The sequence below is a fragment of the Mercenaria mercenaria genome, chromosome 5, assembly GCF_021730395.1.
Source record: "Mercenaria mercenaria strain notata chromosome 5, MADL_Memer_1, whole genome shotgun sequence".
Classification (NCBI taxonomy): domain Eukaryota; kingdom Metazoa; phylum Mollusca; class Bivalvia; order Venerida; family Veneridae; genus Mercenaria; species Mercenaria mercenaria.
The window spans coordinates 23,005,180-23,030,817 of NC_069365.1; the positions used below are offsets into that span (position 1 = coordinate 23,005,180).

Genomic DNA, 25,638 nt, shown 5'->3' on the forward strand with positions numbered 1-25,638 from the left:
GTCCAAGATTTTATTGAGGGTAACATTCTGACCAAGTTTCATTAAGATTGGGTTAAAATTGTGACCTCTAGAGTGTTAACAGTCAAATTGTTGACAATGACGGACGATTGACGACGACGGACACAGGGCGATCACAAAAGCTCACTTCGTGCTCAGGTGAGCTAAAAAGTAAACAAAAGTAAAAATGTATATTTAAGGGCATATAGATAAAACTAAGTATTGTTGCTAAAGTTGTATACTGAAGTAAAAGGAAGAAAAAGAGATACATTTGTTTTTGACTCCCCAAAAAGTTTGGGAAAAACATGGATATCTGTGAATGGTTGGCACCACCTGCCCCCCTCTCGACCCCCCCAACCCCCTACTCCCCATCCCTTAATCCCCAAGCTATGAATTTCAAACTGCATTAAGAAGTCATATTCATTAATTTCATCACAAAACTGGATTGAATCACAGATAAGCGTTTAAAAAAATAAATTCTAAAACCCTGATACTTTTACGATCCTGAGGCACTAAATTTCATGCTAACATGTTTACTATGAAATATATCCACTGTGGTTTCATAGCACCTTCTCAAATCAAAGTCACAGAATCCTATATCAAACTTCCCCTGTGTGGCTCTGTATATATCCAGACCTCGACCTATCTTAATGATCCAACCATTGTTCAACCTGAAACAGAAAAAAAAGGATATCATTAACCTTTTATACCCTGTTATATTTCTAAATGGACTGGTCTATCTTTCAATTTTGGCAGTACCATTTATTATTCAAAGGGATGTCCTTTAAAAATTTACTGACTGAACAGCAAACAGTGCAGACCAAGATGAGCCTGCAAAGAAAAAATCACTTGCTGCCAGCAGGCTAAATGTTAAAGGTATGTCACAGACCCCAAATAGTGTTTATCATTTCAATTAAAGGTTATCTTTAACACTTGTTTCTTGCATGTTGAGTCTTTTACTCAAAACTGGTTTCTAACCTTTTTCTTTTATTCAAAACTGATTTTTCACCTTTAATATATCTATACAATCTTGCAAACATTGTCAGTGTTGAAATTCACTCAATCATGCAGTCTCTTATTAAAATACATGTATTACCGTATTTTCCGGACAATAGGCCGCGGCCTATACGTTAAAAAAAGTGAATTTTTCAAAGGTGCGGCCTATGCGTCGAAGCGGCCTATACATCATTTTATTTTTTCTAAATGGGCCTTTCATGCAGCCTATACAACAGTTTTAATTTTTCACTTGCCTTTTGAAAGTTGTTGAAATTCAACTGGATATTCCAGTGTTGATTTCAGGTAATTTTTTCTTTCATGTCCGTGTAGTCATATTTTGCTTAATATTCCATCGAATCAAGTAAAATGTAATGTGTTTAGAATGGTCAATTTTGCCGAAAAGGCCTTTAAAAAAAGCTCACGAAAACTTACACTCTGACTCAACAGTTCACTGCATTCGACGGATTAACAAGTGTGATTACCTGTAAAAACAATCGATTTCAATGACTATTTCTCGAGAACATACTTTATACAGCATGGTCATGTTCGCCGCATAGTGGTGTATAGGCCGCGGCCAATATGCCGGAGCGGCCTATACGTTAAATTTTATTTCTGAAATAGTTAAAATATACGGCTGCGGCCAATACGGTGCAGCGGCCTATTGTCCAGAAAATACGGTACCCTTACTTTATTTCTCTATTATGTACAGTATACCACTTAAGTTAAAGCATAACTCAATGATATTTAAGACTTATTTTATTTCTAAATATTTAAGCGTATTTGCAAGAGCCCATTCTAACTTTCTCAAAAATGTAGTATCTTGTAGCATTTACAATGGAAATCTTATCCTAACCTTATTTTTAGCCCACCATCATGATGATGGTGGGCTATTAAAATCACTCTGCGTCCGTGGTCCGTCCGTCCGTCATTCCGTCCGTCCGTCCGTCCGTCCGTTAACAATTTCTCGTTATCGCATCTCCTCAGAAACTACTGGGGGGATTTTGACCAAACTTTGTCAGAATGATGTATTGGTACCCTAGTTGTGTCCCCCTGAAAATCAGACTGGTTCAACAATTTATGAGTGAGTTATGGCCCTTTGTTTATTTCTATAATTTATATAGATTTATATAGGGAAAAACTTTGAAAACCTTCTTGTCCAAAACCACAGAGCCTAGGGCTTTGATATTTGGTATGAAGCATCATCTAGTGGACCTCTACCAAGATGATTCAAATTATTTCTCTGGGGTCAAATATGGCCCTGCCCTGGGGGTCACATGGTTTATATAGACTTATATAGGGAAAAACTTTGAATAACCTCTTGTCCAAAACCACAGGGCCTAGGGCTTTGATATTTTGTATGTGACATCATCTAGTGGTCTTCAACTTAGATTGTTCAAATTATACCCCTAGGGTCAAATATGGCCCCGCCCTGGGGGTCATATGGTTTACATAGACTTATATAGGGAAAAACTTTGAAAATCTTCTTGTCCAAACCACAAAGCCTAGGGCTTTGATACTTGTAATGTAGCATCATCTAGTGGTTCTCTACCAAGTTTGTTCAAATTATCCTCCTAGGGTTAAATATGGCCCCGCCCCGGGAGTCACATGGTTCATATAGACTTGTATAGGGAAAAGCTTTTAAAATGTTCTTGTCAGTAACTACAACATTCAAACTTGGACCACATGTATATTTTTGAGTGGCAAGATGAACCTTGACATGAGTTGACCTTGATTTTGACCTAGTGACCTACTTTCACATTTCTGTAGCTACAGCCTTCAAATTTGGACCACATGCATAATTTTGTGCACTGGAAAAAACTTTGACCTTTATTTTGACCTAGTGACCTACTTTCACATTTTTGAAGGTACAGGCATCAAATTTGGACCATATGCATAGTTCCGTGTTTCAAAATGAAATATGACATTGATTTTGACCTAGTGACCTACTTTCACATTTCTCAAGCTACAGCCTTCAAATTTGGACTACATGCATAGTTTTGTGTACCGAAAAAAACTTTGACCTTGACATTGACCTAGTGACCTACCCTCACATTTTTGAAGGTACAGGTTCAAATTTGGACCACATGCATAGTTTCGTATTCTGAAATAAAATTTGACCTTGATTTTGACCTAGTGACCTACTTTTACATTTCTCAAGCTACAGCCTTCAAATTTGGACCACTTGCATAGTTTTGTGTACTGAAATGACCTTTGACCTTTACATTGACCTAGTGACCTACTTTCACATTTTTAAGGTACAGGCTTCAAATTTGGACCACATGCATAGTTTTGTATTCCGAAATAAAATTTGACCTTGATTTTGACCTAGTGACCTACTTTTACATTTCTCAAGCTACAGCCTTCAGATTTGGACCACATGCATAGTTTTGTGTACCGAAACAAACTTTGACCTTTACATTGACCTAGTGACCTACTTTCACATTTTTGAAGGTACAGGCTTCAAATTTGGACCACATGCATAGTTTTGTATTCCGAAGTAAAATTTGACCTGGATTTTGACCTAGTGACCTACTTTTACATTTCTCAAGCTACAGCCTTCAAATTTGGACCACTTGCATAGATTTGTGTTGTGTACGGAAATGAAATTTGACCTTGAGCTAGTCAGTAAGTCTTGAAATTTGGAACACTCAAAAATGGCACATTGGTGGGCGCCAAGATCACTCTGTGATCTCTTGTTTAACAGTGTAGAGTCTGTGTGTAAAACTTCATCATTACCTGATTTCTCTGTCTGTGGCAGAAATTGCATTGTCATCTAATATCTCTGTCACAAAGACAATGCAACAGAATTTTCATCTTTCCTAATACCTACATGATAAATTGCTATAGGAATTTCAACCTTACCCAATTTCTATATAATATAGAATCTTAGAATGAAACTTCATCCTTGCCTATTATCTCTTTCACATAGATTCTACAACAGAATTTCCATTTTACCTTATATCTCTATTATGTAGGATTTGCAACTGAAATTTCATTGTACTGTCATGTAATATCCATTTAATGTAGTTTATGACTGAAACTATCTGATTTCTATATCATGTACAGTTTGCATCAAACCGCATTTCTCTACTGAAATTCCCTCCTTACCAAATGTCTCTGTCATATACTGTTTGCAATGAAGATTTCAATCTTACCAAATGTCTCTGTCAAATACTGTTTGCAATGAAGATTTCAATCTTACCAAATGTCTCTGTCAAATACTGTTTGCAATGAAGATTTCAATCTTACCAAATGTCTCTGTCAAATACTGTTTGCAATGAAGATTTCAATCTTACCAAATGTCTCTGTCAAATACTGTTTGCAATGAAGATTTCAATCTTACCAAATGTCTCTGTCATATACTGTTTGCAACGAAGATTTCAATCTTACCAAATGTCTCTGTCAAATACTGTTTGCAACGAAGATTTCAATCTTACCAAATGTCTCTGTCATATACTGTTTGCAACGAAGATTTCAATCTTACCAAATATCTCTGTCAAATACTGTTTGCAACGAAGATTTCAATCTTACCAAATGTCTCTGTCATATACTGTTTGCAATTGAAGATTTCAATCTTACCAAATGTCTCTATCATATACTGTTTGCAATGAAGATTTCAATCTTACCAAATGTCTCTGTCATATACTGTTTGCAATGAAGATTTCAATCTTACCAAATGTCTCTGTCATATACTGTTTGCAATTGAAGATTTCAATCTTACCAAATGTCTCTATCATATACTGTTTGCAATGAAGATTTCAATCTTACCAAATGTCTCTATCATATACTGTTTGCAATGAAGATTTCAATCTTACCAAATGTCTCTGTCATATACTGTTTGCAATTGAAGATTTCAATCTTACCAAATGTCTCTATCATATACTGTTTGCAATGAAGATTTCAATCTTACCAAATGTCTCTTTCATATACTGTTTGCAATGAAGATTTCAATCTTACCTTATTTCTCTATCATGCAGTGTCTGAGAGTATTCTATCTCAAGAGTTATCTGGTATGACAGAAGACTGGTTGCTAACTCTGACAGCTTACTCTGTTGATGTTTTCTTTGGTCTGCATTCTGATGTTAGACAACAAAAAAAAATACAATATCAATTGCCAGGAAATACTGGAGCAACAACTTTACAATATATAGAATTTTCTTTCATACATTGTATTGCTATTTTGAAAAAAAAACAGTATGGCTGGTTACAGGCAGAAATTTCTATCAAAAGCATGTATTTCATTAAATTTTATCTTTGTAATTAAATGTTATTTTAACCAGTATTATAATTATGCAAAATGATGTTTACTTCTGCTGCGTTAAAAAAAAAATCTCTTTCATTTGACATTATTTAGGTTAATGCAATTATCTGCACAAATATTTTTGCAACTTTTACTAGTGTCTAAAGACAGTTAATCGACAGCTGTTATAAACAGAATTATGAACACATTGGTCAAAAGGGCCAAGATGCTTTCCTATGAAGGTGAAGGCACTGGTTTTGATTCCTGGCTACTCCAATTGCGGTGTATCGTCTGGCAAGGCAATTTAACGTGACTGCCTCAGCTGACCTAGCTGTAAATGAGTAACAGCAAATTGGGGGTAAGGCATTAATAGTTTTAACTGTTCTTAAAATAGGGTCACTCGAAAGCTCTACAGAGCTTATGTTAATTGCTTCACAATGCGATGGTATATAAAATTTACCTTTAACTGCCTAAATAAACTTGTAATCTTTGCTGCTTATTACCATTTAACTTATTTAAATTCTTCTGGCTCAACTGCCTGATACATTCAGAAAATGGAGTGAAACCTATCTCTACATATTAAGCATTATTAAAATTATAGGTGCTTTAGAATTTAATTTCAATCAATCACATTATTAAGATTACACATAGAAATTTATGTCTTTGTTCGACAACCAAAAACAGTTCAAGTTGATATCAGATATTACTTTGGAAATGTTTGACAAACAGACAACACTTCATGATAATATTGAACAGAATCTGCTGATTTTCAGTCATTCTTATGGGTGATTAAACTTAACAAATATTCTGACTACAAAATGCATTATTAGACATTATTACATGATTCTTTATATAAAAACGGTTTGGCTGTATGTACAGTTTACACTGAAATTCAAAACTTGAAAAACATCTGCAAAATTTTATTTCTGATGTTGAGACAATAGAACACTTATTGAATGGCATGCTGGTCAACAGTTGTAACTATTCGCAAGTTAGTTCTTTTGGACCTCTGGCTATAATTCTGACTAACTGTCCAGCAATACATTCAATAAGTGTTTATTACTCTACAGTTGTTTGAAATGGAGATTAAGCATTTTGCAATAATAATAATTTAAACACTTTTGATGTATTTTGTAAACAAGCAAATTTCTGAATAAAGTAGTTCTTTTCACTCAATATACAATGTACTTAGTTGTGAAATATATATAATTATGAAAAAAATATTGCAGGTCACTGATAATTCATCTAGTCTATCAAGAAGAGGGCCATTATGGGCCATGATGGCCCTCTATCAGTTACCTAAATGCAACTTCTTTAATGATAAGTTACATGTTGTGGTCACATAGATTTACATCCAGATACTGTAAAATCATTTAATTTCATGGGCATGAAATTTCGTGGCTTTGGTTAAAACGGCAATTTCGTGGGGATATGTATTCGTGGATTTCAACTTTTGAACACAAAATGAATGGAAGTTTTACATTTCACTGGGATTAAATTCCGTGGATTGACTTAACCATGAAATCCACGAAAATTAGTCCCCCACGAATATTAATGAGTTCACAGTACACACCAAGTTTGGTACAGTTTGCAATATAGGTGTTACAGTCCAATACGCTCTATGGCCATTATTGCTAGCTCAAGAGCATATAACTGCTCAATAAACAGTCGGACCTTACCAAAAATCTAGATCACATACACAAATGTATTCAAACGTGATAAATATACTTGAAGAAATGATGTCATTAGAGACCATGTGTGTGAAAATAAAAACTGAACAAATTTTTCTAATCAAGGACATGTAACTTTTGATAAAAATGCCCCATACAGCCCACAATATAACCTGACCAAGGTCTTGTGAAGAAGAAAATGAAGGTGTTTAGTTTATACTAATTTATTTTAGTTTGATTGTGATGAAAGCTTCAAGCTTATTTGAACTACTCTCGAGTCTGCTTCCTGGAAAAACCAGTACAGGTGTCATTAGAGAAGTCATGATGTTCCGGGGTAGCTTAGTAAACTAGAAGATGCTTTTGTAGAAAAGTGGATGGCTCCCCCAATGCATAGTTCCTGTAGTAACAGGCAAGAAGTCAATAAGGGACAAGAGCAAAAGTCCAAGCGACACCGATGGTTGGCTGCAACAGAGATCATCTACTCGGTATGTCCAATCATCCCATGAAGTTTCAACATTCTGGGCCAAGTGGTTCTCAAGTTATGGATTGGAAACAGTTTTTCATGTTCTGGCCCCTGTGACCTTGACCTTTGATAGAGTGACCCCAAATTAATTAGGGGTCATCTACTCTGCATGTCCAATCATCCTATGAAGTTTCAACATTCTGGGTAAAGTGGTTCTCAAGTTATTGATCAGAAACAGTTTTCCATGTTTAGGCCCCTGTGACCTTGACCTTTGATAGAGTAGCCCCAAAAATAGAAAGAGGTCATCTATTTGTAAGCCCTATCACCCAATGACGTTTGAAGGTTCTAGGTCAAATGATTCTCTAGTTATTGATCGAAAATGAAGTGTGACTGGCAGATGCCCCCTGTGACCTTGACCTTTGATGGAGTGACCCCAAAAACAATAGGGTCATCTACTCTGTAAGTTCCATCACCCTATGAAGTTTCAACATCCTTGGTCAAATGGTTCTCAATTTATTGATTGGAAATGGATTTCCATGTTCTGGACCCTGTGACATTGACCTTTAATAGAGTGACCTCAAAATCAACAGCGGTCATCTTCTCTGCATGTACAATCATCCTATGATGTTTCAACATCTGGGTCAATTGGCTCTCAAGTTATTGATCAGAAATGGTTTTCCATGTTCAGGTCCCTGTGACCTTGACCTTTAACCAAGTGGCCCCAAAATCAATACAGTTCATCTACTCTGCATGTACAATCATCCTATGAAATTTCAACATTCTGGGTCAAGTGGTTCTCAAGTTATTGATCGGAAATGGTTTTCCATGTTCAGGCCCCTGTGACCTTGACTTTTGATGGAGTAACCCAAAAAAAGTAGGAGTGGTCTACTCCATAAGCCCTACCAACCCATGAAGTTTGAAGGTTCTATGTCAAATGGTTCTCTAGTTATTGATCAGAAATGAAGTGTGACGGATGGACGAACGGACAGATGGATGGACGTTTCCTACAGATGGACCTTTATTGGGTATTTCTTTTGTTAAAAAGTACCCAATATGCTACAAAAAGTACCCAATAAACACTACGGAATGAATAGAATTTACTGTTACCTATTGTTCTCTATACCCAACAAATGTTCATTTGTGGGCTCGGACTGACAGACGGACAGGGCAAAAACAATTTGTCTCCCCCAGTCGGGGATAATCAATGGTACATACCTCTTGACCTTATGGTTCAACTTAACCATAATTAAATCTTGCCTAGATTTGAAGTTTATACACATTCAATTCGAATATTAATCAGATTGGTGAAGAAAAGGAGGCACATACGTGTTAACGTAGTAAAATATGACAACTTGAAGGATCTTTACCAACTTGACTGACCTGGCTTATGATCAAATATAATGGAGATTGTTTTAGAAATGTAAAAATCAGAAAATAAGTAAGTCAACTGCGGACAAAAAGATGAACAAATCAAGGAGAGATTATGGACATCCAACGATTCTAAAATCTCACAATAAGCACTTCATACTGAGGTTAGCATGTAACACTGAAAAGGCAGGAATGGAGCACAAGACAAAAGGTGAAAACATTACCTCATCTTGTCCAGTTATCAGCCTTATCTTATTCACCTTTGCCTTGGATTTCACTAGTAGTTCACACAAACGCAGAAAATTGTACATCTGAAAGAAACAAAAAGAAACAATCATTGGATGAATGAGTCTGCAAACAGTCTAAAAACATTTAAATCAATTTGATTCAATACAAGAGAGTTAACATGTTTATTACGATTACATCTAATGACTCATATGGTTTGCATGGACTTAAGCTGAAAAAATTCCTTAATTTTTGTGTGACATTTTTACATTTTTTATTTTTCATATTAAGCTATAAAAAAACAAGAGTGCCAGAATGTCACAATATACGCCCGTCACAGCAAATTTCTTTACTCTAGCACCTGTATCTGCAAATGGAATTTTAATTTTGTGGTTGTTTAGTAATTATTGTAATTCTTTTGTTTTTCTTAATCCACATAAAAACTCCTTACCAGGTAAAGATACCTTAAAATACACCTAAAATTTGAAAGTAACATCTATGGTGTACCACAGAAATGTGGTCTTGGTTTTTCCCTACGGTCAATTATAAAAAAAGTTACAATTTAAGTTATTTATAGTAACAACTAAAGGAAGTTAATCTTTAAAAAAAAAAAAAAAAAAAAAAAAAAAAAAAAATGCTTACCAGGTAGAGATTGGTCAAAATACACCTCAAAATTGGATGTAACATGCATGTTGTACTACAGAAAAGTGGCTCGATTTCCTATGATATATGAAAGTTACATATAGCTATATAGTACAACATAGAAGTATTCTAAAGAACCGCCATGAATTGTCATAGGTGTACAATTGTCAGTAATCAAATCCTCCAGATGAAGAAGATCTCGACAGTCATCTATCTGCTTGTCTATGTGACCTTGTACTTAGACTAGGTACAATGAGTGATCCTTTCGCATGACACTCGTCTCGTGGTGGTGTACAATTGTGCCAAGTTATCATCAAAATCCCTCCATGCATGAAGAAGATAATGCTTCGAAAGGTCATTCTTGTATCTGACCTTTGGCCTCTAAGTGTGACCTTGACCTTAGACCTAGGGACCTGGTTCTTGCGCATGACACACCGTCTCGTGGTGGTGAACATTGTGCCAAATTAAATCAAAATCCCTCCATGCAAGAAGAAGAATGCTCCAAGGTTCATTTTGTATCTGCCTTTGACCTCTAAGTGTGACGACCTTGACCTAGGGACCCTGGGATCTGGTGTTACTTTGCAATGACATGGAAATCCACAATCTGACTGACTTAGTGACCTATTAGAATGGTTTGGAAACCGACATTGTGCTTGCAAGTTTCATCAAAGTCCCTCAATGCATGAAGAAGATATGCTCCAGACAAAGTCATTCTTGAATTTGACCTTTGACCTCTAAGTGTGACCTTGACCTTAGATTTAGGGACATGGTTCTTGCACACGACTCTCCGTCTCATGATGGTGAAAAACTGTGCCAAGTTTTATCAAAATCCCTCCATGCATGAAGAAGATATGCTCCGGACAAAGTCTGTGGACGCCGCCTGCCCGCCCATCCGCCCGCCAGGGGCGTTCCCATAATACGTCCCGTTTTTCAAACGGGCGTATAAAAAAAAAAAAAACTGTGTTTAAGGCTTCTACTTGTAAGTACCAATGAGAGCTGTGCCTAACAGGGCATAATACACTTGTTGGCAAGCTGAATTGGACAGGGCAGTAAGAACATTGCTACACCCAAGTTGAAAGACAGCATGTCAATCTTATTTCAAGTTATAAACAAGAAACCGCCTTCCTGACGATACAAATAAAATATCTTTTTTTAGTAAATGGCTCTTTTTTTCTTGTATAAAAAAAGAAACAAACAAAAAAGAGAAAAAGTTAAAGCCAAGACCAGGCTTACAACCACAGCTCATCTGCTGCCAACCAAAATTTCAACATTTGAAAAGGAACAATGGCCCAACACCTTAGCCCATTGCACCACAGTTTTTGAAGTACTCTGACTGATTAGGTTTTTGAAGCAGACTGACTGCTGACCTTGAACCTGATCTCGCTGAACCAATAAGCAAACCCAAACTTGATTTTCCTATCAGCTACCAATATGCCAAGTTTAACCTAACTATAATTATTCAGCAGAAACTGTTTTTTTTCTATTTCTAGTAACAGTGACATGGAGTTGATTCCTCAGACCTTTAAATTTCAGCCTTGGTCTTACTTTAAACAACCAACAGACCAAGTTTCATTTTAATACCTCAACCCAAACTTTGGAACATTATCATGCAAGGTAAATGTGGAATTAGTTTGAAATAGTATACTTGTACAATATTTGTAAGGACCAGCAGTTTTTGACAATGCAGACTTTTTATGGTTCCACTATATGCATACAAGGAAAAGTGACCCCCAACCCCCACTCGGCGGTCATGTTTTTGACGAATCAGAATAATTTCCACAATCTTCATTAGGGTCACCAAAGGAACATTTGAGTAAAATTATTCTAAAATTGGGCCTGCTGTTTCAGGCAAGATTTTAATAGTTTGCAATATAATTATACACATAATGGAAAGTGACCACCACCCTGGCGGTCATGTTTTTTTGAAAAATAGGAATACTTTGAACACTTTGACAGAGGGTTATATAAGGACCATTTGTGTGAAACTACTTCAAAATCAGACGAGTGATTTCTGAGGAGATGTTGTTTGAAGATTTTTCTATTTTTACCTTTGGTGGCCCCTATGTGCAAGCAAGTGGAACTGTCTTAACAGTTTTGGAAGAGGACCAACCAAGGAACATCCAGGACAGGTTTTATCAACTTCCACCAAAAGAGGAGCTGTTGTTTAAAGAAAAATGTGCATGGTCGGACGCCGGACAGACTGACAGAAGCCAGACGGTGAGCAATCTCGAAGATATTTTCAAGCCATGTAACTTATTTGTGCAAAATACATTTGATGAGAAGCATGTCTTTGTGAAATTTCAGTCCAATACAAACAGATGTTACTGAGATACAGGTTGGCAGTTACACTGTAGTTGCACACAAAACTTCCAAATTTTCAAAGTCAACTAGAACCATAAAATTATTTTAATAATCAGATTGCACCAAAAATTCTCTTACTTCGTTACTTCAGCAGGTCTGATGACTGGAAAGGATTGTTTGAAGTTACAATCAAATACATATAACATTGTAGTTGTTTTATTGAAAAACAGCTTGATAGTTACATGTAAACAGAACTTTGATCACATTTTCTAAGTGGAAATTTTTCATTTTACACTAGAAGTAATCTAGGTTAATTCAGTAGGGTTTTTAACTGGTGTGTGAAGTGTCTAAATAATTCCTGAGATATGACCTTGTATGAAAAACTTCAACCAAGGTGCAGTGCTTATGCCACAGCAATGCTGACACTTGGGTGAGTAGAATAGCTCCAACTATTCTTCAGTTAAGCCAAAAAAATTTTCTATGATGTTTCCAGGTCTGTGCGAACCATGGAGTTTAGCTCAAATTTTTTTTCCTAGATGACCTAGAACTCTACAAATGTGACCTATACTTCATAAAAGAATAACACCATTAGTAGGCTCTATAATGATAACTTGTTGTTTTTTTCTATAACATAACCTCAAGGCCCAGTTTTCTTTATCCTAAATGATGCAGTATCAATTTTGTGCGAAATTTTTTAGGTATACAATCAGAATAAGTTCCATTAAGACTGAACCAAAATTGTAACTTCTTGAGTGGTAAGTGTAAAATAGTTGACAATAACACACAACGAGCACCGGGTGATCACAACCAGCTCTGTACTCAGAATTGCTAAACAGAACAAAGACCTACCAGGCAGTGAAGTATACCTGATGTGTAGACCTTATATAGGGGTCCTCCACCGTCACCTCTGTCAAATCTTCATCCAGGAATCTACCAAACAGTCTCTCAAAGCTGTGTCCTGTAGAATTATTTTCTATATGAATCTGTTCATGGTATTTTCCAGCTGCAAATTTAAAATGACCTATGTTAGGCCTGATGCCATAGAAGCACTTTTTAAAATAAATATCTGAAAAGAAAGTGGTTAGTCATTTTAATTACAACAAACCAAAAACTGAAGGCATGATTTATCTTGAAAATTTTCAATTTATTCAAAATACATGTGATTCTGGAAAGACATTATATATTCTGCAACCTTCGCAAAATTGTATTATATTTTAATAAAGTTACTACATTAAGATGATTCTGCTTTTATGTTGATTACTCCAAAGTTACATCATGCACGTTGGTTAAGTTATTTTAGGTGTTCAAGTCCAGGAAAAGACAGCCTCGAGCTTTGGTTTCAGCAAGAAAGATGTAACCTGACATGTTTGTTTTTTTAAAGTATCAATTCTTGTATTAAATCATAATCCAAACTAACAATAAAAAATGTTTTCTAAAGTTTACCTTCCTTTTCCTGTTCAACTTTCTTCTTCAATTCTTCAGCTCTCTTCATGTATTCATTTATCTTAGCTCTTATTCCTTCCTTCTTTTCTGCTGGAGTACCTGGTGTTTCAGTTGTTATTAGCGCAGATGAATAGACAATTAGACATATATTTCAAGGTGTGATCCTACAACTAGTACCATATTACCAACAGAAATTTACTATATTTTAATACCAATAACTGCGTGTGATATGAAAAGATTTGGGAAGAAAAAGCCTATTAAATAAAGTAGGGTTCAAAGTTTCCAACTGCAAGAAAACACCATCGCTCAGTTTAATTAATTGGGTTTGCTCAACTGTGAAGCCATTTTAACTGGCTCATTCAGTTTAATTCATCAAACTGGTTCTGCAGCTGTGAAATATATCATAACTGGCAAATTCAGTGTAATTTATCAAAGGGTCTGCTCAACTGTGAAGCCATCATAACTGTCTCATTCAATTTAATCAATTAAAGGGGTTACTCAACATAGAAGCTATTTTAACTGGCTCAACACTGACCAGCCTCCTTATCAATGTCTAAATTTAAATTTATTTTGGATTTCTTAAAATGGGGATTTTTTTTCTGTAGTCTTTTCGAAAGAGTTTGAAGTTTTTTTATTACATGGAAGTACAGTACCTTTAAGGACATCAATTAGTAACTGTAGACCTTCCTGGTAACATACAACAGCATCTGCATTCCTCCCTGCTGTGTCCAGCTCCACAGCTCGTGTCAGCACTCTGGTAGCAGATGCTAGTACTCCAGCCAACTTGTCTGCCATAACTGTGTCTCTAAGTATTCCAGTCCTGACAATTAAATATAGTATAGGACAGTGATTTTAAAATTTGAATGTCTTCTAAAACATAATTCTTTCAATCAAACAGAAGATAAAATTAATATCAATGAGTAATCTATTTAATAAATAGTATAATCAGGGTTCTCGGAAATGTTTAATTCTGCATATCTGTATGCATACTTTTTGGAAAAGGACGCCAAAATATTCCAACTGCGATTCCCTGCGACGTGTAAAAAATTGTCAAATGCATAGCTTATCAATTACACAAAAGAACAACCTTGTCCGAAGTTTGCCTGTCAATCAAAGAAGGAGTTTGCGGTGGCTGCTACGCTCTTGTCCAATCAGAGATTTTGTTTTCCAATAACTGCATGGTTGATTATATTACCGGTATATATATGCTTTTTTACTAATTGTCATGAAAAACCTCATAGAAGCTTATTCCAGGAAGCTCACATTTTAATACCAATATTAATTTTTTCAAAGCAATTAATTACTCATACAACACTTTCCACAACAAGCCAGTCTGATCTTATAAGTGAAAATCATAGTCACAAAAACTTTGTACTCAATTAAAACACCATAATCAGTCAGAAACATGTAAGACACATACTAGTATACAGGGAGCCTCTATGTTTACTCTGTGCAACTGCAATTTTGTACAAAAAATAAATATATTTAACATAAATTGCTAGTCCTGTTTGCAGAGCTTAAATCATGTTACAAGCATTACCTGCTAAAGAGTAACAATAGCTAACAACAGCTGATAGTCCTGTATGCATAGCCATAATATTATGTCCTGTAAGGCTGTAGGCATACAGACACTAAACAGGAAAATTGAATGAGAAAAAATGGTAGACTCGCATAATGGAGGATTTAAATTGTCCTCAGTTTTTTTTGCTCTGTAGAGCTATTTTCCTTTTACTTTCTTTGCAATATTTTTGCTGAAATCACATGACAGATCTATCCCTGACATGTAGGTAGCATTTCCATACTGAAATAATAACATGACAGATTTTGTCATGGATACTTAAATCATACAACACCACTGCAATTCGTAGACATAGTACTAGAGATCAATCAATGACACAAATTAATCCTATCCTGCAATTACCTGTTCACCTGCATGACAAAAGTTAATAGGAATAATGAAGTAAATGTATGGTTAAAATCTTAGTGATATGTCAATTCATTGTAATGTCAATTTTCATGGTAAATACTGAAGAGTTTTTTCTTGTTTTTATATGTGATGTGTGATATGGTACAAATAACATTATATCTAAATTTCAGCTTAAATAGTGAATCTGAATTTATTTTATTAGACTTTTAAAAAACATTTTCTGACATTACACAATAATGGTGTATTTGACAACTTTTCTGCATTGAGATAAGTTCTTCCCGCAATAATCCAGGTATAATTGGGGATTACATATTTATCAGTGACTTGATAGGTAGGACTATCTGCAAGGGCAGCTACATGGAAATTAAAGAAGAGGTTTCAGAAAATCTTAGATAATATACTTCAAAATGATCAAATCAAGACAAGAACTAGAGCTGCTTTTGAGAAAACTGCATGTCTCCCAGAACGCAGCCTAGTCATCTAAATAGTAAGTCAGTCTTTCTTTACTGTTTACTCACTACAAATATACCTTTGAAGAGTAAAAAGGCTGATTTTGGGTAGTCAAGGACAGAATTCGGAAGTCCCTGGGCCAATTTGGCTAGTTATTGAACTTGGCCGAGGACTTATATAGCACTCTTGAATTCTTCAAAGTAGAATATTTTTGAGCATGTTTTTTGATCAAATCAAGACAAGAACAATAGCTTCTTTTGAGAAAACTGCATGTTTCCCACAACTGCCTAACAATCTAAATAGTAAGTCAGTCTTTCTTTACTGTTTACTCACTACAAATATACCTTTGAAGAGTAAAAAGGCTGATTTTGGGTAATTCAAGGGCGTCCCTGGGCCGATTTGGCTAGTTATCAAACTTGGTCGAGGACTTATGGTCAAACACATTTTGGTCAAGTTTGGTGAAGATCATCCCGTCCCTAGATTTGCCGCCTAATGCCACTCTTTGCCACTTATTTCCATGTTAAAAGGGTGGCAATTGGTGGAAATAGCTGGCATTAGCTGGCGTTTGGTGTAATTCAACTCTTTTTTCCAATAAGTGGTAAATTTGCCACCAAAAGCCACTTTATTTTGGTGGCATTTAGGTGGCATTAGGTGTAAATTTGAACATTGTTTTTCTTTATGGTGGCAGGAAGGTGGAAATAGGTGGAAAGTAGAACATAGTTCTTTTTCATGGTGTAAACTGAGCGGCGTTTAGTGGAAAATAGGGACTTTGAAAATTTTTTTGGTGGCGAATAGGTGGAAAAAAACTTAGAAATTTTTGTGATGTTTGATTTAGAAGCAAACTGGAAGACATTGGATTACCCTTGCCAAAAATCTTCACATGGACTCTGCTTGGAATCAAGGTGTAATTGTTTTTTGTTTTTGTTTTTTTTTTTTGTTGGATTTAACGTCGCACCGACACATGATAGGCCATATGGCGACTTTCCAGCTTTAATGGTGGAGGAAGACCCCAGGTGCCCCTCCGTGCATTATTTCATCATGAGCGGGCACCTGGGTAGAACCACCAACCTTCCGTAAGCCAGCTGGATGGCAAAGTGTAATGGACACTAAATGTCAAACTTCAGGCCTAACTGACACGGACCCTGGCTTTGCTAAAACTCCACATTGACAACAGCTCGTAGAACACAGAAATACCCCCCTTGATGCATTCAGTAACTGTACAAGAAACAAAAATCATTTGGTCAGTGTGCACTGGACGTCTGATGTACTGACCTCAAATCAATAATTATGGGTCATTTACCAGTCATAAGTGACTTCTGCATCAAATGTGATCTTAGACCAAAGTTATTGGGCAAAAAAGTTCTAGTGTTCTGGGTCAATGTGACCTAGACCTTTGATCAACTGACCTCAAAATCAATAGGGGTCGTCTGCTGGTCATGATCAACGTCCCTATTTATTTTCATGATCATAGTACTAAGAGTTCTCAAATTAACATCCGGAAACAACTTAACTGTTTCAGTTCACTGTGACCTTGAGCTTTGACCTACTGAACTCATAATCTATAGGGGATATCTGCTAGTTATGATCAACCTTCCCATTCACTTTCATGATCCTAGGCCCAAGAGCACTAGCGTTATCATCTGGAAACCTTTGACCTACTGGCTTCCAAGTCAATAGGGGTCACTGCTGGTCATGACGAACCTCCATATAAAGTTTCATGATCTTAGGACCAAGTGTTCTTGAGTTACCATCGGGAAACCGATTGTTCTACATACCAAACGACCAACAGACTGACAGACCGACTGACCGACATCAGCAAAACAGTATCACGTACCCAGACTCCTTCAAAGGATTTTGTTAAAATGAGAATAAGTCTACGCTGACTCCAGCTAGACAAAAATAATATTCAGAGTGGTGTATTATACAGAAAGTTTGAATTTTTGTTATTTTGTGAGACAGAATATTTATTAATTATTATATCTTTATATTATATTCAATGTAAATAATATTAATAAGTCACTTTTTCAATCAACAATTCTGAAATACAGAAAATGGTGGAAAATAGGTGGCAACTAGTGGAAATTGGCTGTACTGGCTGAATCTGAAAAGATCATTTTTGAATGTGTCTGCAGTGTATTATTTCTGCATGAGTGAAAGTTGGTTAAAGATAAGATTAATGATAGATCAAGTTACAAGCTCTCACACTAATGTATAGAAACAACCTCAGGTGGAATTTGGGTCAGTTAAGATTTATATATGCAGGAAAACATCAGGTCAGATGCAAAGAAATAGTTCTTGCCTTTTCTCTTCATTGATTGAAAAAAAAAGAAGTGTATATAAAAAGGATGTTTTTATAATAGTTTTCAACTTTAGTATTTGACACCTTCTTTAGCTGACCAAAAAGGTGTATGTGTGGAATCAATTTATCTGTGTAGTAATACCAAAATTTGAAATCTGGCATTTGATGAGTCAGTCAGGGAGAAAATGGAAACACATTGTGAGAGGTAACAATATTATACTGTTTATTTTTTTTTAATTGTTACTGTCTTTAACATGTCTTATTTACTTACTCTTAACAAATACTCAAATTTGAAACAACATTTACAAATCTGCTTGGAATTAAAATCGAACCAATCTCCTTTTAGGAAGTTTGGCCGATGGATTATTAATCCAAGATATATTTTCTAGAATATAGCTCAATTATGTTTATAACACTGCTGGTAAAATTGTATCATTGTAATTATTTACAGTGTTGATTAGCACTTAGGATACAATATGCACTTTAAACTTTTCATACCAGGAACCTTCTGTGAAAAAATGCGACTTTGTGACATGATCTGCCTGCCTGGCTGTATATACCAAAGCAGCATACAGCTTATTACTGCATAAAAGAAACATATCAAGATAATTCTGAATCAGGTAAATATTTTATGTTTTTAAAAAAACTAATTTATATAACCCTTAATTTTTACAGAAATACACCAATTAATAGAATTTCCTGGCATATTATATGATAAATATTAATTATAAATGTGATGAAAAACCCAAGTGCCATTATTATCTTTTGCCAAAGGTAGAGGGATATTATTTTTGGTGTTGTTCTTTCTGTTTCATCTGTCCATCAGATTAACTGAAATGCTTGTAATTGGAAAAATTTATAGCAGCTTTGTCTATAGAATCACTAAACCTCGTGCAATTATTATAAGCTTATTAACACTGCTCAATTATTTACCTTGATTTGGTAAAAAATAGGGATTTTTCCTGTATTAATTGAATAGAAATTTTTCTACAATGTAGATTTTGATGAAACTTCTCACAGTTTTAATAAAGATGTGGCATATCATTTGACATAGATTAAGTTTGTAGTTTGTTGTTATGTCAGTAAGTTAGTTCAGTCTTTTGATTTCATATTTCCTTGAGGAAATTTACAATTTTCTGAAAAATTATTCAGAATGTTAGAAAAATATACTTATTTAATTTAATAGATATATGGTTTGCTGTTACAGATTGTGTGCTGGAAAAATGGCTTTACATCCGAAGGAGTGAAATTTGGAGAGTCATTTGCCATCTACTTAAGCCATCCTGGAATATGAAAAAATAAGACTGCATTGACAGCATCCTAATCCCCGTGCTCATATCTTTTGTGATTTCTTGTGAAGGGTCTTTGATTTTTGCATAAAAATAAAAAATATATTAATATAATTTGATTTTTGCTTACTACTGATTTTTTTTTCAAATTTAGCTGGTGCAGCCGATTTCCACTAGTTGCCAGCTATTTGGCAGCATTTAGTGGAAAATAGGACTGCCACCATAGTGGCGTTTTGGTGAAATTTTGTCCACTTACTGCCACCTATTGGGGATTGGTGGAAATAAGTGGCATTAAGTGGAAAATAGATTTTACACCATAATGGTGGCATTTTAGTGGTATTTTGTCTAAATACTCCACTTACTGCCACCATGAAGGTGGCTATTGGTGGACTTAAGTGGCGAACAAATTTTCCACCATAATGGTGGCATAATGGTGTAAAACTGTCTAAATACTCCACTTATTGCCACCTAAAGGTGTACACAAGTGGAAAAAGGTGGAATTTAGTGGAAAACAGGTTTACCACTGTCCTGTTCATTTTTTCACCATTTTGGTGGCATTTTAGGTGGCATTTTGGTGGAAAATTGTCTAAATACTCCACCATTGAAAAGGGTGGCATTGTAGTGGCAAATCTAGGGACGGGATATGAGAAATGTTCGACTAAGAGCACGGACAAGAGTAAAAAGGCCAATTTTCGGTAATTCAAGGGCCATAATTATGAAGTGCCTGGGCCGATTTGGTTAGTTATTGAACTTGGCCAAGGACTTATGGTCAAACACATTTTTTTTAAGTTTGGTGAAGATCAGTTGAGAAATGTTTGTCACTTAGAGCGCAGACAATAGTAAAAAGGCTGATTTTCGGTAATTCAAGAGCCATAACTCGGAAGTGCCTGGGCCGATTTGGCTAGTTATCGAACTTGGACGAGGACTTATAGTCAAACACATTTTGTTCATGTTTGGTGAAGATCGGATGAGAAATGTTTGACTTTGAGTGCGGACAAGAGTAAAAAGGCCGATTTTTGGTAATTCAAGGGCTATAACTCCGAAGTGCCTTGGCCGATTTGGCTAGTTATCAAACTTGGCCGAGGACTTACGATCAAACACATTCTGTTCAAGTTTGGTGATGATTGGATGAGAAATGTTCAACTTAGAGTGCGGACAAGATTTGTGACAGACAGACAGACACACTGACAGACCGAAGTAAATCAATATGTCTCCCACACCACTGTGTGGTGGGAGACATAATTAACTTACTGGGGACCTATATGGTAGCTACAGCCATCTCGCCACTAGTGGATCACTGCCAAAATAAAATGTGAATCTCTAGTATACAATATTTAAGGACTTATCACTTAGCAATTCTAAGACAAACAAGGAGCTGCGTTCAATAAACGCTTGATGCCCCCGGTGGCATCCTTGTCGATACAAAGCAACCTAAGTCCAAAACGAGGTCAAGGTCAAACTGAAGTCAGGTGATGTTTGAAGATGAGGAATGGTCACAGGTTACATCTGTATTAGTATCAATTCATTCTTGTAAGCGGTATTGATGCTAGACGAAACGGTCCCATTTGGTTAACCAAGAGATGGCCTATATAAAGCAACCTAAGTCCAAAATGAGGTCAAGGTCAAACTGAGGTCAGGTGATGTCTGAAGATGAGGAATGTTCACAGGTTACATCTGCATTAGTATCAAGTCATTCTAGTAAGAGGTATTGACGCTAGACGAAACGGTCCCATTTGGTTAACCTCGTACGGACGGACGAACGGACGGACAGGACGATCACGATATGCATCCCGCATCAGTAGATGCCGGGGGCATAAAAAAGATGGATCTAATTTAATGAGTTTGAGTTCAATGAGTTTCCTTACTTGGATTTTATATAGCACTTTTGAATTCTTCAAAGTAGAATATTTTTGAGCATGTCTCAAAGTTTCTTAGATAAAACCACACAAATCTAGTACTTTTTTAAGAGTGAAAGACACACTTTCATAGGAAAAATGTGACTTTGAATTTTTGATCGACTTCGATGAAAAAAAGTGCCATCAAGCAGAGACGGCCATTCAACCAACAGAGGATCACCCACTTCAGGGATTATCAAAAGGTTGTTTATTCTGCTTAAAAATACAAATCAATGCTTGATTTGTTGTTGTAATGGTTTGAACTGGCAAATTTAGATAAATAAATAGGTTCTTTGCATCATTATTTTGATTTTAGTCTTAAAATATAGTTGGTGCTAATTATGCTTAGAAATATAACTGTAAAAACTAGCACTATATTCTTTTACCTAGTATCGCCTGTTTGAAATGTAAACGTACTGATTCTCATTATACTCTAATACCACAGTCATGTTTTGTCAGAAAAAATCTATTTTAAATGGACAGAAAATATGATAAACTAGGTGATCCCCTATTGGCAAAAGTGATCCCCTATTGGTGAATAGGACAGGTTTAAATATTTCTGTGTAAGTGTTAATTTGTTTAGATATCATGAAATACTACATGCTAAAAGTGTATATAGTGATCCGCTATTGGCGTGTTATCTGTATTTTTTTGTATAAAAATGGTAACAGGCTGATTCGGACCATGGCTGATTCGGCCCAGGCTAACTCGGACCAAATATTTTGGCTGATTTGGACCACAAACTTTGAATTAAGAGTCGATAATGACCATATATTTTGGCCGATTCGGGAATGATCAGGAAATATTGCTGATTATAAGGATTTAGCTTGAAGTAAGGACAAAAAATATACAACGTACAGGCAGGTAAGAAGTTTGTTTTGACAAGCTAAAATGCATTATTTATTCATTTAAATATGCTCTTTAATTTGGTTAATATGTCCCATTCTTAATACTCATAAATATTAATTTTACTCATTGGATTACTATCAGGAAAACTTAAACAATTTGGACCGAATAAGCCAAGTAAATCTGTGGCAAATCAGCCATGGTCGGAGTCAGCCTGTATTCATAAAAATCATGTGTTATGGGTAAAAACTAGGACATGACTTTAAAGCCCCATAAAAAGATCAGAATATTTATGTACACACTTGAATTGTCATTTACTCACAAATGCGAGTCCTAAGCCATGATTTTTGGTATTGTTATGATAGATCTATATGCCTCTTCTCATTGATCCGAGCCTTTGGAAAATTTGCACTTGCAGCTATTTCCGGTTTCTAATTTTTATGCATGTTGTGGCAAATCATATAACAGTTAAAGAAAATAGTATTACCCACATTAAAATAGAAATATAAACAACAGAAAATTTGGGCACAAAATTTGCTTATCTAAAATCACTGGGGTAATATAGAACCTTAATTCTTTTAGGAAACAGAAAAAAATAATTGTAAATTTTTTTTGTCTGCAAACACAATTATATATATGTTCTTACTTTTAAAAAAGAAATTTTTTCAAAAAAAGCCATAGTTTTTGAGAGCTAGTACAAATGATCATGTCTTGGATCAACGAAAAATCATGTGAAAGCCTGGATTATTCATTGACAACAATCCTTAGAATTTTTTGCCATGGGGATCTTTTAAGTTTAGATGTTGGAGTATCGAACTATAGTAAAAACTCTTGTGAAATTTAAATCTGTTACTGAAAAGAATTGAAATACCAGTTAAGGGGCTCAGAATAACGAGAAAACAATCCCTTGAACCATGCAGCATTAAAAATTCCCTTATTATATTTTTTAAAATAACATACAGTCTTATTGCAGTTGACCATAACCACCTCACACCTACAAGGAACCTGAACTACTTGATCCCACAATCTCACACACAATACCATTCAAACTCCTTTTTTCAAAGAACAATTTGTTCCTGGAAGGTCTCTCCCTACACATACAGTCCAGCCCCAGTTTGATTCTATTCACTGAGAGGCTGGCAACTGTAACTTTCTAATCTGTTTTTATCTTAGTAATTGTAGTTCTTTTTAACTTTGCACCTAATGAGCTTGCTGATCTTTTAACAGTCTGTCCCAGACAAAGCGCCTCCCAGTACTGGGCAGTACACAATAGATGTAGATGAACATGACAGTTGTTGCTTATGTTCTAGATCTATGTAGTGATAGTAGGTTTATTATAGGCCACTTCCAACAGTCCTGCTGTTTGGTTAACCCTTTAGTGACGTGGTTAGTGTAGATCAATAGGTCCAGGGTTCGAGCCCCAGTTGGTACCTTGGTATTTTCTCTCTAGGGTTTACTTTAAGGGTGTCAAAGGGTTTTTTGAGGGATATGCAGGGGGGCATTGATACATTCTGGAGAGCGGTAAGCTCTGAAAAGAAGGGGGAAAAGTGTATGACGGTGGGGTTTATAGAGCAAATTCCAACAGCCTTGCGTTGTAACCCCCTTTAGCGACGGGGTTAGAGGTCCGCCTACAGATCACGTGCCCGGGTTCGACACCCGTACAAGGGACCTTGGTATTTTCTCTCCCACGCTTTACTTTATAGATAATTTTCGATAAATATTCTACACAACCTTTTTACTATAACTTGTTTATTGTTTTCTTCGTTTTTACGTTATGCCCGTAATCGAAAATATGTCAAATATCATTAATTGACACAATTACTGAATCAGACAACAAGCTTCGTTTTCCTTAGGACAAATGGCGTATTTTCATGAAAGGGAAGTAACTTCGTCAAAATATAAACTAAAATGCACGCTGTGCTAAAATCACGAGAACCGGAAGTTTACGTTTCCAAGGATAACACTGATGGTTGGAAAATGTCAGGTTTACCGAGGGAAGTTTTAAAATGGATTCAGAGCCTTGATTTAACTTGGCAAGTGAAAACACCAAAATGGTAAGTACGATTTTGATGTTGTACATTTATTTCTTTGATATTTTCTCAACAGTAGACAATTATTTACATAAATCAATGAAGAATTGAATCCCCTTTCGATACATGTAAGTTTTTTGAATTTAGGTCAATTCATATAATAACGGCTTAAAAAATAAAAATAACGCAGCACGAAAAAAATTTCATGGGACATTGCTTCCCTATTTTGTTTTTTGAGTGTTTGACGCAAGTAGGGTATTGCCCATTAAAAAAATTATTTCAGTATTTCCTAGGATCGATAAAATTTATTGGACTAACCCAAGCATGAACTATCGAACTAATCCGTTATACAGTTGTTTATATTGGACGTCAACTGTAACGTCGGGGTGGCTGAAAAAGTCAGAAATTAAAAGCACCCACTCAACAACATAAGTTGTTAGTTGAACATACATACCCAAAAATTACGGGTAAAGCTCTAAAAACACTTGGACCACAAGAAACCTAAAAACTTTCCCTCAGTTGTCAAAAAAGACATCAATTACACTCTTGCCCCAAACTATATTCATCTACTGTATAAATTTCCATCAACAAGATTGAAAAAAATAAACATAACCAAATGAGTTTGTCCCCAACAAGCCATTTTTCCCCCAAAAACCAGATAGCGCTCTTAAATCATCAAAAACCTTCATTGGCCCTCCTTACAACAACGCCGTCATGTTTTGACATACCCTTTCTTCCGTGGGCCCATGGACTTTGCAGTGCCTCTTCATATTTACCTACTAAAGCATTTTTTCAAACCCATAGACAAAGTAATGACCACAGTGAATTTTTTGCAGCCTCACTGCCGATGAATGCTCCCAAACATTCCTTTTTCCACGCACCATCCCGTTTGGAATTCCTACCCACCGCTTATTACTATCCCAAAGCCGGAAAACCATTCAAGTTTTTCGCCCCAGTCCCCCCAGAAACCCTTGTTTGGGTGAAGAATATCTGTACAGTGAAATTGTATAAAACATTTGCCCTAAGCATTTTAACAACACACACTTGAGGCGTTTCTCACTTTGCCATGTGCAGTTTTTAACCCTCTTCAGTCGATGTCCACAGAGGCCTTGGAAAGTACATCAGGTCAAAGTCGAAGTGCATGCTGCATCAACAGAGAGCTTCAGGATAGCATTTTCCCCAGATTTAAAAAACACTCTTCGAATAATATGCGTAAAGGCCATAGCGTATTCATTAAAAAAAGTAAGAAACCTCTTGACAAAGAACTGAATAATAAATCCTAACCCTGGGGCCCTATTTTAAAATTTTCTACGTTGAAAACCATAGGAGGCCCCTGACTTGTGATGGGGGGCGGGGACAGGAGGAAAATGTCCCATCAAACCTACCCAATTATTTTCCAAGAAAACATTCTTGGACATAATAGACAGCATATAAAATCCTAGCTATTCTATTTGGGCCATTATGGGGATTGAGTTATCTAATACAAAAATATTTTATAGTTGCCATCCCTCAAAAGCAGCAGAGCACTCACTTTGAAGTAAGGTCCGGTCCCAAAAA

General features: G+C 35.8%; 1 protein-coding gene and 1 long non-coding RNA gene across 3 annotated transcripts; one reads left to right on the forward strand and one right to left on the reverse strand.

The window, feature by feature from the left end:
• Positions 1–352: 352 nt before the first annotated feature.
• LOC123556637 (MIT domain-containing protein 1-like) lies at positions 353–23,933 on the reverse strand. The gene is made up of 7 exons (XM_053542901.1): positions 23,783–23,933; positions 13,999–14,165; positions 13,346–13,444; positions 12,769–12,905; positions 8,959–9,045; positions 4,951–5,069; positions 353–668 (listed from the first exon to the last, which is right to left on the reverse strand). Exons 2-7 carry the CDS (start codon positions 14,138–14,140, stop codon positions 494–496), a joined length of 759 nt encoding a protein of 252 aa, XP_053398876.1. The 5' UTR covers positions 14,141–14,165; positions 23,783–23,933; the 3' UTR covers positions 353–493.
• Positions 17,989–19,424, forward strand: LOC123558878 (uncharacterized). Of its 2 annotated transcripts, XR_006687825.2 has the most exons (3): positions 17,989–18,226; positions 18,523–18,641; positions 19,229–19,424. It is a non-coding gene; the product is annotated as an uncharacterized LOC123558878 (long non-coding RNA). The 2 variants fall into 2 exon arrangements; XR_008370911.1 differs by having other exon boundaries at positions 17,989–18,641.
• Positions 23,934–25,638: the final 1,705 nt, after the last annotated feature.